General features: G+C 55.3%; 1 protein-coding gene across 4 annotated transcripts in view; it reads right to left on the bottom strand.

Moving 5' to 3' along the window:
* TFAP4 (transcription factor AP-4) overlaps positions 1-13,204 on the bottom strand; it is a 28,078-nt gene that overhangs the window by 4,648 nt on the left and 10,226 nt on the right. Inside the window, exon 1 of one of the 4 annotated variants that reach the window (XM_040459168.1) lies at positions 7,429-8,004. The exons of 1 other annotated variant lie outside the window; for it this stretch is intronic. In XM_040459168.1, coding sequence (XP_040315102.1) covers positions 7,429-7,772 — 344 coding nt within the window. In that variant the 5' untranslated portion in view covers positions 7,773-8,004. Of the gene's footprint in view, positions 1-1,788; positions 2,244-7,369; positions 8,005-13,204 lie in introns of those variants that run through there. 2 more of the 4 variants (XM_040459172.1, XM_040459169.1) reach the window with 2 other exon arrangements.

Genomic DNA, 13,204 nt, shown 5'->3' with positions numbered 1-13,204 from the left:
CAGCTGTGGGTGCGGCCCGGAAGCCTGAATGGTTAACAAGAATCTCTGTGATTCTGATGCAGGTGGTCCCAAGAGCAGTTGGAGACACCTGTCCCTGGGACACCTCTGAGTGTCTTACTGTGCACCTGGACCCCCTCCTTCAGCACTGCAGGCTTGAGGACTGAGGAAGATGGTTCCCCATCCCCACAGTCATATTTCCAGCCACACACTCATCTGCCAGTCCCCAGCCCGGCCCCAGACACCCCACGCTAAGACTTCAAAACTGAGACAGGAACCACTCACTCCAAGAAGGGGACGCCAGGCCCACCACCCCTGGAGACACTTCTCCCCCAAACCCACCCACCCCAAGAGGCAGGCCCTGTGCCAGAGGAGCAAGGCTCCCAGCACGCAGTGGGCAATGTTACTGCATATTATGTGATTGCATCTTACAGGAGCAGCAGCCAGTGGGGTGAGAGAGAAGGCAGCCAGCGGAAGGGGGAGAGGCTATGGGCCCAGAGGCATTGGCAGGAGGCAAAGACGGCAGCGGGGCCTGCGGGCCCAACGCCACTGCTCCCGAGGGGTGGGCCTGTGTGTGGCCTGGAGGAGGCATTCCCCCCTTTCCCGGCCCTCTTCTGAAACTCCCCCCGCCCCTGGCCTGATGGCTTCCAGATGCTGGGCTCCCAGAAGAGGCCACCGGCCCCACCCAAAGCCACAGCCCTGGCTTCTTCCTGAGGGGCCCTCCTGGGGTGACCTGGTCCAGGCCTGGGCCAAGAGAGCTCACCCCCCTGGTTCTGGAGGAATGGGGAAAGAACCGCAGGCAGCCTTGTTCCATTGATGGGAACCCTGAGCTCCAAGAGGTGCCCAAGCCCCCATGCCCACTCCCAGACAGAAAGAAATTTACTCAGAAAGCCAGGAGAACGAGTCTGCAACAGCTGGAGGGAGGCAAGGCTTTTCCTGCCCGCCCCTGGCCCACCTCAGCTGTCCCACTGCAGGCCTGCAGGACCCTGGACTTGTCTTTGCCCCATCCTGGGCCTTGGCCTTCTCTCCTGACAGAGACGGTAGTCCATGGAGGGTGGGCTAAGAGCAGGCTCCACATCAGTTGCAGCTGGGGGCCCACAGACAAGCCCTCTCCTCCACCAGCACCCTCAAGGCCTCCCTGGGCCCCCTCCTTCAGGGTGCAGCTTCCTCACAGGGCCTATGGAATATCGATGCTGGGAAAGGGGTCCACAACCCTTTCTTTACAGATGAGACTTAGGACGCAGAGTGAGATGCGACAGAGTTTTAGAGTAAGACTGCCAGTCATCTGGGTCCCGACTTCTGGGCCAGGGGCACCTCACTTCTCCCAGTTTCCCTGCCCCTACAGTGGAAGTGGACAGGTGGACGGGGTGGCTGGAGACAGCAATGGAGAGGATACAGGTCAGAGACCTGATATGCAGTGGCTTGCCTGTCCCTTGGGGGCGTCAGAACCTAGTCCAGGCTCCCCTGGTCTGGAAGTGCCCTCGAGACCCTCTGTAGTGGGTGGATTACAGAGGTGGAATGGGGAGCCTGGCTGGCTCAGTAGAACATGTGACTCTTGGGGTTGTGAGTTTGAGCCCCATGTTAGACATACAGCTTACTTAAAAAAAAAAAAGTCTTGAGTTCTATGCTGACTCAATTTGCTGGAATGTTCTCATTGAGTTGTCACAATCTTCCTGAGTCCAGTGGCCTTATGATTCCTGTGTGGGTTGAGGACATAGACTTGGGAAGGGAACAGTTCCAGCAAGTGGTGGGGCTGGGACTTGAACCCTGATCCCAGAGCCCTGCTCTTACCCACAGGACAGAGTGGGCTCTGCACCGTCCCACAAAGCCAGACACCCAGACAGACAGATGACAGTTGACCCTGTAGAAAGGACAAAGCATGGGGTATGCACAACCATCATGCAGAACATTTACATGATTTCCATCTGACTCCCATGGACACCCAGCTGGGTAACTGTGTTGCAATGAGGAATCCAAGGTCTGAGGAAGGGAAGAACCCAAGGTCAGACAGCCAGACCAGGGCTTAACAGGCACCTGCGGATGCCAAGCCAAAGCTCGGCTCCCCTCACCTGCTGATGGCACCCTCTACTACTGATGGCTCACAAATGGCCCCACTGCTTACCAGAGCCCTGTGTATGGCCTCCGCAGATAGTGTGCCCCTGACCCTCCTGACAAACAGTGGGACAGGCACAGAAGTGACCTGCCCATGAAAGATCAGGCAGAGCAGGGTGCAGCTGCACTTTCCAGCCCCCACTGCCTCCCAGCCAGGTCCCATCAACTGCCCTCCCAATCCCCCCCAGAAACCAGAGTTCAGCCCCACCTTCCCCAACCAGCCAGCTCATCTGCCCACGAAAACCTCTGCCCTGGGGAGCAGACCCTCAGCTCCTTCCTTCTCCCCAGGATGCCCAGGAGCCGGGGAGACCAAAGGAGAATGAAGGACCCAGGCAGGGAGCAGAGGCTTGTTCATCCTGGTTCTTCCCAACGTTCTATCCATTCTTTCCCTTTTGCCCAGTCCATCAGCCCAGCTTCCTGGTTCAGGAACCAGCTGCTGGCTAACCTAGCGCACCCTTAAGTCCCAGAAAACAGATTTCACCCCAAAGCTGCAGTTTTTTGTGAGGACTTGGGTTGCCACCAAGACCCTCCCGGGTAACTCACCTAAATAGCCCCAGAAGTACCAGCTGACAGTTTCTTTAATAGAACGTGGACTAACCAGGGTTTCTGATTGGTGGAATGTTGACTAATCCGGGATTCTGATTGGTGGGATCATGGCAAACCCGGAGTTCTGATTGGTGGGAGCTGGCCAACCAGGGGTCCTGACTGCTGACCAACCAGCGATTCCAATAATGGACAGCTAATCCCGCAGATACTGTACTAGATAAAGTGGGCTTTTCTGCAAATGCCTGAAAGTTTCTCACATTTCTTTCTAAGTTTTGCACACGTAAACATGATTTACAGGAATTGTAAGGTCCTCTGTCCCCTCCACAACACCTTCAGACTCCGAGGTGAGCAGTGAAGTTAGCCTTGTCCACTGACACCCAGGGTCTCTTGCTTCTCGCCCTCCCAGACTGCCCTCTGACAGCCAGTCTCCTGGAGCTGGGCAGCCAATGGCCAAGAAAAGTTTGGGTACCAGCCCTGGGTGCCAAGATTGCCACCACGGTACCAGAGTACCCTCAAACAGCCCCCTGGGAATAACACCAGCATACCAATCAGAAGTTGTGGGGAAGGGGGCACACTTTTTTTTTTTTTTTTTAATGTTTTTATTTATTTGAGAGAGACAGAACGTGAGCTAGGGAGGAGCAGAGAGAGAGGGAGCCACAGAATACGCAGCAGGCTCCAGGCTGTCAGCACAGAGCCTGACACCGGGCTTGCACTTGTGAACTGCGAGATCATGACCTGAGCCAAAATCGGACACCGACCGAATGAGCCACCGGGCATCCGGGGAGCTACTCTTCAAGACAGGATCCTGACCTGTACCTGTCCTTTCTGCGCAGCCCAAAAGCATGTAGCTCCCATCCCCCTATACCCCCATGCCTGGCCTCCAGCCTCAGATTAGCCACTGAGAACTCTCATTTTACACTGCCCAAAGTCACTCACACACCTGCCACTCAGTGACTACACTGTGAGGTGGGAAAGCCCACGCGGGATTTCTCCCATACCCCAAAAGGAAGGCAGGAAAGAAGGTGACCCTCAGCAAGGATGTCCAAGTCACTTGTCCTCTGCAGCAGGTACTGAAGCAACCCAGGGCCTTCACCCAGCCCTGCTGCTTGAATCCATACACCACACTCTGACCAGCCTGCCACCCCTACCCTTGGTCCCAGAACAAACCCTGTCTAGGCTGTTCCCATCAGAAACACCTCATCCCTTACCTCCCCTCCTCAGACGGAGCTCCCTGAACTGTGTTCAAGTACAAACCACCCCTGCCACTTACTAGCTGTGGAACCCCATGCTTAGCCACTTCATCTTTCAAAGCCTCAGTTTCCCCACCTGTGAAATGGGGAAACATTGCCTCACTTCACAGGATCAGGGTAAAATCTAAAGACACAGACAAGGGGCACCTGAGTGGCTCAGTCTATTGAGCATCCGCTGGATTTTGGCCCAGGTCATGATCTCAGTTCAAGGGATCGAGCCCTGCAGCAGGTTCTGCACAGAGCCTCCTTGGGATTCTCTGTCTCCCTCTCTCTCTCTGCCCCTCCCCTGCTCTCTCTCTCTCTCTCAAAGTAAATAAATAATTTAATTTAAAAAATTAAAGATTAATTTAATTAGTTAATTAAATTAATTTAACTTAAAAAAATTAAAGACACAGGTAGAGCGTGTGACTCTTAATCTTGGGGGTCGTGAGTTCCAGCCCAGCAGGGATTACTAAAATAAATAAATAAGTAAATAAATAAATTAATTAATTAATTAATAAGCAAACAAGTTTAGGTTATTAAAAGAGAGAGGGAGGGAGGAAGAAAAAAGAGAGATACTGAGAAAAAGAGGATGATTTGTTTTTCCAAAGTTTGTACCCAGGACTCCAGGAGAACCCAAGCTCTCTCTTTGGGGACTGATACAACTCTTTAGCACTAGGAGACTGAGCTCTTAGGACAGGGCCAGTTTTGGTTCCTAGCACGGAGAAGTACCTCATAAAAACCAGATCAAGGGGGCATCTGGGTGGCTCGGTTAGTTAAGCTTCCGACTTTGATTCAGGTCATGATCTCATGGTTTGAGTTCGAGCCCCGCATCAGGCTGTCTGCTGCCTATCTTTTGTCCCCCTCTCTCTCTGCCCCTACCGCGCACTCTCTCTCAAAAATAAACATAAAACAAAATAAAACAAAACAAAAAACGGATCAAGGACCCAGCACACACTCCAAAGCCCCTAGCTGCTCTCTAACTCCTTCTGGGAACTGGTCTCCCACCCCCACCACTCCCACCAAGGGCAGTAGGTAAACACTCTAAGACCACAATGCTTCTGCTTCCAAGAGTGTGAGTGTCATCTGAACACATACCAGGTGCTTTCCACACACACAACCAACCTTTACAGGTGCTCTATTTTAAAGAAGCAGAGAGCATTGAGATGACACAAGTCCAAGACCACACAGTTTGGGCAGGAGCAGGTATGAAGGGGATGCGGGGATGGGGGAGACACGGGGACTCACTGTGCAGTACGGCCCCCTCCAGTAGATCTGGGAGAAGGATGCGAGAGACAGGGGGCCCTTCAGGCACCGAGGGATGGAACAAAGTCCACCAGCTTGAGAAGCCAGTCCACACAACCAAAAGGTCCCGCCCCACCCACACACTTGATCCCACCTCACCCCACAGCTCCTTCTGAAAACGAACAAACCCAGAGGCCCCAACTCCACACCCAGCACATGGGCTTACAACCGTCTCACAGATAGGCAGGCTCATGGCACTTGGCCCCTGGGGACTGCTGGACTCCCCTAAAGGGGGGCTTGGGACAGGGACAGAGTGAAACCAGAGTCCTAGGAGGCCAAGAGAGGATTCAACTAAGGCCCAGGCCTGGTGGCCAGAGGTCCCTACTGTACCAGGCCTGTACCAGGGTCAGGCCCAAACAGCATCTGGAGCAGCTCAACCCCACCTCCCCAGTGCCCAGCCCTTCCCGGTAGGAACGGGTCTCCGGGATCAGGGTTCAAGTTCCAGCCCCACCACTTGCTGTAACTGTTTGCTTCTCAAGCTTGTGTCCTAAGGCTGCCAAACTCAGGAGGAAGATTGTGAAAATCCAATGAGAAAAATCCAGCAAAACGAATCCCTAGAACATATTAAAAGCAGCAGAATTTTTTTTTTCCTTCTTATTACAGCTAGGTCCTCCAGGTAGACCTTCTGGAAGGGCCACCCCTCTGGCTGCCCACCACCCTGAACTTGAGAATTGTTAAGGTAGAAACCCTGAGGCGGGTGGGGTGCGTGTATACATGAGCAGCAACCGTCCCCAACCTCATTTCTACAGCCCCTGGTGTCCACCAGCCTGGGCCACACCGCCCTCGGCTCCTCCTCCCTCAATCCCCGCCCAGCCTGCCCAGGGCGGCAAAGCACGTGGCCCCAGCCCTAGGGAGCCATTTCGCTCCCGGAGCAGCAAGGCCATACAGGGGCTGCAGATCCCACACTTGGGCACACAGGAGAGCCCCAGCCGCTGTACCGCCGTGTCCCGCAGGCAGTGCTCAGTGCAGACGCCCAAGCCCTTCTCCTGGCCATCAGAGTTCCGGACATGTGCATTTTAACCAGTGTCCAGGGAAATGGAATGCGAGTGGCACACGCACCCATCACCCTTTGGTAAAGGGTGGACCTGGAACAACCCGGACCAAACTTGGAAAGTGGCTCCTGGGTAGGGCCGAGGACCTGGAATCACACACCCACACGGCTGGGAGACTGAACGGTTTCGGTTTCTGACTAGGGGTGGGGGTGTGGGGGGGAAAGGGGTGTGGATGGGAAAGTTTGCAGCCGAGATCGGCGGATGGAAGGCAGCAGCCTTGTGAGGCCAAGGGCAGCCTCTGATGCCCCCTCCTCAAAAGGCGCCTCCACCGGGCCTGCCGGGCCCATCCAGCTCGCGGGAGCCGAGCTTTGTGCGAGGGAAGCGTGGCCCCGGCGCGCCTACATCTCCCACAATGCCGCGCCGGCGGGGCTCGGGGAACTACAGCTCCCGCGAGGCGGCGCGCCGAGGTCCGCCTACTCCAAGAGGGCTGCAGAGTCACGTCCAGGCCTCGCTAGTAAACAGCGCCCGGGCGCGGGCGGCAAGCGAGCGAGCGGCCGCTAACGTGCCCGAGTCCGCGGCGCCCCCGGCGGGCAACGCCGGCCTCTAGGGTCCCACCCATCCCCGCGCCCCTACTCGAGCACGCCCCCCGACCCCGCCGCAGTCCCAGCAAACACACCACCCGGCTCCCCGATCCCCCCCCCCCCCCCGCCGCTCCCAGAGCCGCGGCGTGGCTGCATTGTAGCAGACCGCGCAGCAGCCCCACGCGCGGCCCGCGCACCCCAAGCCCCCTTGGAGGGAGGCACCCAGAGACAGCGAAGAAGGAGGGAGAGGAAGGAAGCCGCCGCGGGAGGGGGGAGGAGGAAGCGCGGGGGGAAAAGCCACCAGCACCAAGCATGGCCGGGACTGCTGCAGAACCACGTGGGTCTGTTTGCAATTTACAAACGTCGCGACTCGCCCGCCTGCAGCGGACAAAAGTGACCAGGGCCGCTCGGGGCCCCCACGTTCCCGGGGACGAGGGTCCCCCGGCGGCGCAAGCCCAGCTCGCAGGGCTGTAGCCGCCCCGGAGGCTAAGAAAGGCGAGCGGGGTCGGCAGCGCGGGCCATGCGTGCGCACACGCGCGCCAGCCCAGGCGGGCTGGCCAGGGGCTGCAATCATGGGAAAGGGGTGGGGGGGAGGAGGAGTACACACCTACAGAGCCCTCCTATCACTTCTTTCTCTGTTTTCCTGAAATGTTGCAAAGAGGGCACCTTCTGAGTGGGCACCATGAAATACTCCATAGCGATCGGCCCCCCTCCTCTGCACGAGCCGGGTCCCGCGGTCCGCCGGAGAATGCAAGATGGAAATCCGAATCAAAGGGCAGCGCCGGACGGAGGTGCAGAAACGGCCGGTCCCAGATGCTGGCGGCGGCGGCGGCGGCGAGGGGAGGGAGGCGGGCGGGAGGGGCGGGAGGGAGGTCTCTCCGGCCTGCCTCCCCGGGCGTGTGTATGTGTGTGTGTGTTTGCAGCTGATCAGATGTCTGTTTCAAGGCGGGAAACAGCTGGTGAAAACTCAGCACTCCCCCGGCCTCCTTCCGCGGAGTAAGGAATTGCATGTAAACAAAGGACTATTTGCAGCGCCCCCCGGGCGGCGCGAGGCCTGGGCGAGAGGGGCGCGGGCCCCCGGGGGCTGGTTGCGGCCAAAGTCTGCGAGCCTACCCCCCGGCACCGGGGGCCGGGGGCCGGGGGCCGGCTGGGGGGGGGGCGCGGCGTGAATGGAGCGAGCTGCGGCCGAGCTACATGCGCCACTATGGGTGATGAGGTCCATCAGCTGACAGGTTGGCAAGCGTTGCAAAAAAAAAAAGAAAAAAAAAGAAAGAAGAAAAAGGGGCCAGCCACCGCGAGGGAGCCTAGCCCGTGCGCCAGGGGTCCGGCGGGGACTGGCCGATGCAGGGTCTCGGCGCTCGGTGGCCCTGGGGGGCAGAGGGCGCGCAGCTGGACCCCGCGCGCCGTGGCAAGGCGGTTTGGGGTGCTGCTCGGGGCTTTTTCTTTTTCACGGTTGCAGCTGCACGGAGAGGAGCCGCTCTGGCGCGCTCCCTCAGAGCCCAGGGCCCCCTGGAAACTTGCGTCACAGCCACCTCTTCCCACATGTAACTTGGGGCCGACTTCGGAGGCCGGCCAGCCCCCTCCCTCCCTGCCTGCCCAGTTGGCCGCCTAGCCCGGGCTCTGGAGCCTGGGAATCCCGGAGCCGGGGTGGAGAGAGCAAAGGGGGGCGCGTCGGGCGCCTCATCCTGAGGCTGCCTTACGAAACGGGGGCCCCGGTGGGGAAAGAAGGGTGGAGGCGGGCCAGGACGGCAGCGGCCACGGGAGCAGGCTGCCAGCGCGGCCCGGAGGTCTGGTGGCTGCTGCCGGGTATCCCCCTATTACCCACTCCACCCCACCCCCTTTCCCCCTCCGCGGGGAGGCTGGACAGACGCAGATGGAGGGCTGCCGCCTCTCATTCATGGCTAAATTAGTACGGGACCTGCTCCTCCGCCAGGGTGCGCTCTTACTACGGGTGATGGCCCAGGGCGGGGAGGGAGGGACGCCGTGGTGGCCTGCTTCCGCCCCCCCCCCAAGTCCCCTGCCCTGGCTCCTGGAGGGTTGGCCCCGGGCTCAGGAAGACCACGCCTGCCTTGGAATGTCCTCCCTCCTGCCCACCGCCTTTCCCAATCCCATCCGCCTTCAAGGTTCCGCCCAAATCGCGCCTCCTAATTAAAATATTGCTACTAATAATAAGTTACAGTTATTTTGGGAACTATTATTATTATTATTATTAGATTTCGCGAGCACCTTGTAGATTTTTGCTTGCATGTTTTCTGATCCTTGCAGCAACCTGTTGGGCAGTTTCTCTAAGTACAGATCCCAAACCACTTAACATCACAGTCCCTGGAAAGCCTGTGGGGACAGGAAATGTGCTCAGGAAATGATGACTTCCTGGGAGGCAACATAGGATACAGGGCCACATAACTACACAGGGAGCAAAGTCTGTGCTGCCTCAGTGGATGAATGAATGAATGAATGAATGAGAGCTGGGAGAAGTGTGTTTGTTTACCCCTTGCCCCTCTCTTACAGAACTGCCTTGGTGGAGCCTGGTAGCTGTCACTCAGACTGGCCTGGCCATTTCTGCCAAAGGTGCCAAAACTGCCTGCTGGGGGCTCATCTGCTCCTCCCCTGAAATACCTGAAAGGCCTGAAATACCATCCCTGCCCCCACCACCCCACTCTAACTCCCTCCCAACACTTAGCCCTCTTTTCCGAAGTGACACAAGCCCTCAAACTCCAGGCTGCCCCCCATTCCCAGGACTCCCAAACGGGGTCCACTGTGCCCTCTGCAAAATTCCTTAGAGCCTCTACCTGAGTCTCCAGGTGGGCAAACTTCTTCTGTAAAGGGCATTTAAAAGTTATTTGTAATGGTTTCCCATGGCTACTGTAACAAATTAACACAGAGTTTGGGGCTTAAACCGAAACAAATTTATTCTCTGGAGGTCAGTAGTCCAAACGGGTTATATTTGGCTAAAATCATGGCGTCAACAAGGCTCCTTCCTTCTGAAAGTTCTAGGGGAGACTCCTTTCCTTATCTTTTCCAGCTTCTAGAAGGTGCCCACATTTCTTGCTGGTGGAGCCCCCCCCCCAGGAGGTCACTGCAACCTTCGTTTCTATTACATTTCCTTCTCAGACTCTGACCTTTATGATGACCTTGAGCCCACCCAGATAGTCTAGAACAATTTCCCCATCTCAAGATCCTTACCTCAGTTGTATCTTCTTCAAGGCCACTTTGGCCACGTAAGGTAACTTATTCACAGCTTCCACCGCTTAGGATGTGAACATCTTGGGGGGGACCATACCATTCTTAGCTCAGGGGCCATACAAACCCTGGCAGAGGTTGTGATATACCCCAGCATTTCCACTCCCAGGTATGTACCCAAAAGAATGAAAACAGGGACTCAAACAGGTAATCACATACAAGTGTTCACAGCAGCGTTATTCACAGTAACTAAAGATGCACACCCCCTGTGGTCCCGCAACTGACGAGAGACCATAAGCAAATGTGGTCTATCTGTACAATGGCATATTATTTAGCGTTAAAAAGGAATGAAGTGCTGAAATGTACTACAGCATCGATGAACCTTGAAAAGTAAAATAAGCCAGGATTGGGGTGACTGGGTGGTTCAGCCGGTTAAGTGTCCAACTTCGGCTCAGGTCATGATCTCATGGTTCCTGGATTCGGGCCCCGAGTTGGATTCTGCATTGACAGTGCGAATCCGGCCTGGGATTCTCTCTCTGCCTCTCCTCTACTCGTGCTCTCTGTCTCTCTCTCTCTCTCAAAATAAATAAATAAACTTAAAAAAATATAAGCCAGGGGTGCCTGGGTGGCTCATTCAGTTAAGCGTCTGACTCTTGATTTCAGCTCAGGTCATGATCTCACAGTTGAAGGGTTCGAGCCCCGCATCGGACTCTGCACTGACAGTGCAGAGCCTGCTTGGGATTCTCTCCCTCCCTCTCTCTGCCCCTCCTGCTTTCGCTCTCTCACTCTCAAAATAAATAAATAAAAATAAATGTTTTTTCTTTTAAGCCAGAATACAAGAGATCACAGATTGTATGATTACACTACCATGAAGTACCTAGGATAGGTAAATTCACAGAGACAAAAAGTGGATCAGAGGTTCCTGAGGGGGGTTGTGAGGTGGCTGGGGGTGGGGAGGAAATGGGGGAGTTCTTGCTCAAGGAGTATGTTTCTGTTTGGGGTGATGGAAAATTTTGGAAACAGTATTGATAGTTGCACAACACTGGAACATAATTGTTGCCACTGAATTGTACACTTTAAAATGGTGGCAGGGGGAGGCATACGGGTGGCTCAGTTGGTTGAGCATCTGACTTTGGTTCAAGTCATGATCTCATGGTTCCTGAATTCGAGCCCCATATCAGGTTCTCTGCTGTGAGCCCGTTTTGGATTCTCTGTCTCCTCTTTCTCTGTCCCTCCCCCATGGGCTCCCCCACCCCAATAAATAAATAAATATTTAAAAAGAAACAAAAGAGAATAGAGGCTCTTAATAGGAATTAAGATTTTACAAAAAATAATAAAAAAAAACAGTGGAAATGGCCAACTTTATACTATATACCTTTTACCATAATAAAAGTGAAAATGGGGACACCTGGGTGGCTCAGTTGGTTAAATTTCCGACTCTTGGTTTCTGCTCAGGTCATGATCTCACAGTTTGTGAGATCGAGCCTCACATCAGACTTCATGCTGACAGTGCAGAGCCTGCTTGGGATTCTCTCTCTGCCTCTCCCCTGCTTGTGATCTCGCGCGCGCGCTCTCTCTCTCTCTCTCTCTCTCTCTCTCTCTCTCTCAAAATAAGTAAACGTTTAAAAAAATAATTTTAAAAATAAAAGAGAAAAATGGTCAGTGGGCTAGATTTGACCCGTGGGCTATAGTTTGCTTGACCCATAGACCCTGCCGATGCGTTGCCCCTTTGTGGTCTCACTTCCCTCCTTATCCAGTTTAGAATTCACAGCCCCTCAATGCCTTCCTTCCCTTGCGTGCCTAACCCGCCTGCCCTGCTCCCCACCCCACCCCCTTCGCTTCAGCCAAACACCCTTGAGAAAAGGAAATCCCACAACCTAGCTGACTGGTCTTATTTTCAAACCCCTCAGTGGAGCCTTCCATCACCCAGGTCTCTTCTTCCCCCCACCTTCTCTTTCAAGACCGTCATCACCTCCCCACCTCCTCTCCTCACTCAGCTTCAGGACTTCAGGTCCTGTTGCTCTGAGAACAAGGATCCGACTTGAAGAGAAGCCCCACACGCTCCTATTGCTGCCTCTGCCTTCCTATCTGCACCTGTAACCTGCCATCCGGTCCCCGGCCCCTGTCTGGAAGAAGGTCCGCGCCCCGTCCGTGCCTGGAGAACCCCTCCAGGAGGATGCTTTGCAGACATCTCCCCGCAGCTCTCCTACAGTCCTCACCGTGTGCCCTCTATTGGACCGTTTCCATCACTGAGAACAAGCTGTGTGATTCCCATTTAAAAAACAAAGCAAAACAAAACACCCACAACCCTCCACCCCTTCCAGGCTACCGCTCTCTCCCTGCTGTTCTTTACAGCAAAACTCCCTGAAGTGGGTGTTCCGTTCCGTTCCCTCTCCCCTTCTCTCCTTACTCTGTCTGGGAAAACCACTCTTGCTGAAGTCACCGGTGCCCCCTCCCAGGAGCTGTTTTCTGTCTTCATTGTATGTGACCTTCGTGAAGTTCTTTTTTGCTTGGCAGCTGGGACACCCCCACAGCCAAAGTCCTTGGACCCCTTCTCTGTCTACCCACACTCCCTGCTTTTTGGATGAAAGGATTCCAGAAAGGGCCAGAAGCCCTATGGTGTGGTTCAGAATCCGCGTTCTACTCATCTGTAAAAGAGGCTGTAACAGCACCTAGCTTACAGGCTGTTGCAAGAAGTCTGGGATACCCGGCACGTCGTAGCATTAATAAGTGGTAGTTGCCGTTATCACTGATGCCAGGTTGCCACGGGCAGCAGTAGCCAGAGGCATCTGAGCTGGACCTGTGAGAATGACCAGGTTTGGTGGTGACGTGCAGGGGAGGGACAGAGGACCGCAAGCTCTTTCTCCCTTCCTGCTAAAATCTGCCACAGGTGAAAAGGAACAAGTGTATTTATTGGAAGGTTCTTTGCTGTGCTTTACAGTAGATGCCTTCACCTAGGATCAGGTGGTATGACCATCAGCCTGCAGACCACTTGCCCTTTAAAAGGGGCGGGGCGTCAGGGCGACTGGGTGGCTCAGTTGGTTAAGTATCCGACTTCGGCTCCCTCCCGCTCCCATCAGGACCTCATGGTTCACTAGCTCCAGCCCCGCATCAGGCTCTGTGCTGACAGCTCAGAGCCTGGAGACTGCTTCAGATTTTGTGTCTCCCTCTCTCTCTGCCCCTTCCCTGCTCATGCTCTGTCTCTCTCTCTCTCTCTCTCAAAAATAAACATTAAAAAAAAATTTAAGCGGGGGGGGGGGGT

This window comes from Herpailurus yagouaroundi, unplaced genomic scaffold (genome assembly GCF_014898765.1).
Source record: "Herpailurus yagouaroundi ecotype Mexico unplaced genomic scaffold, PumYag 222, whole genome shotgun sequence".
Taxonomy (NCBI): Eukaryota; Metazoa; Chordata; class Mammalia; order Carnivora; family Felidae; genus Herpailurus; species Herpailurus yagouaroundi.
Note: the sequence above shows the minus strand (reverse complement) of the source record. Positions and strands in the feature narration are given on the sequence as shown.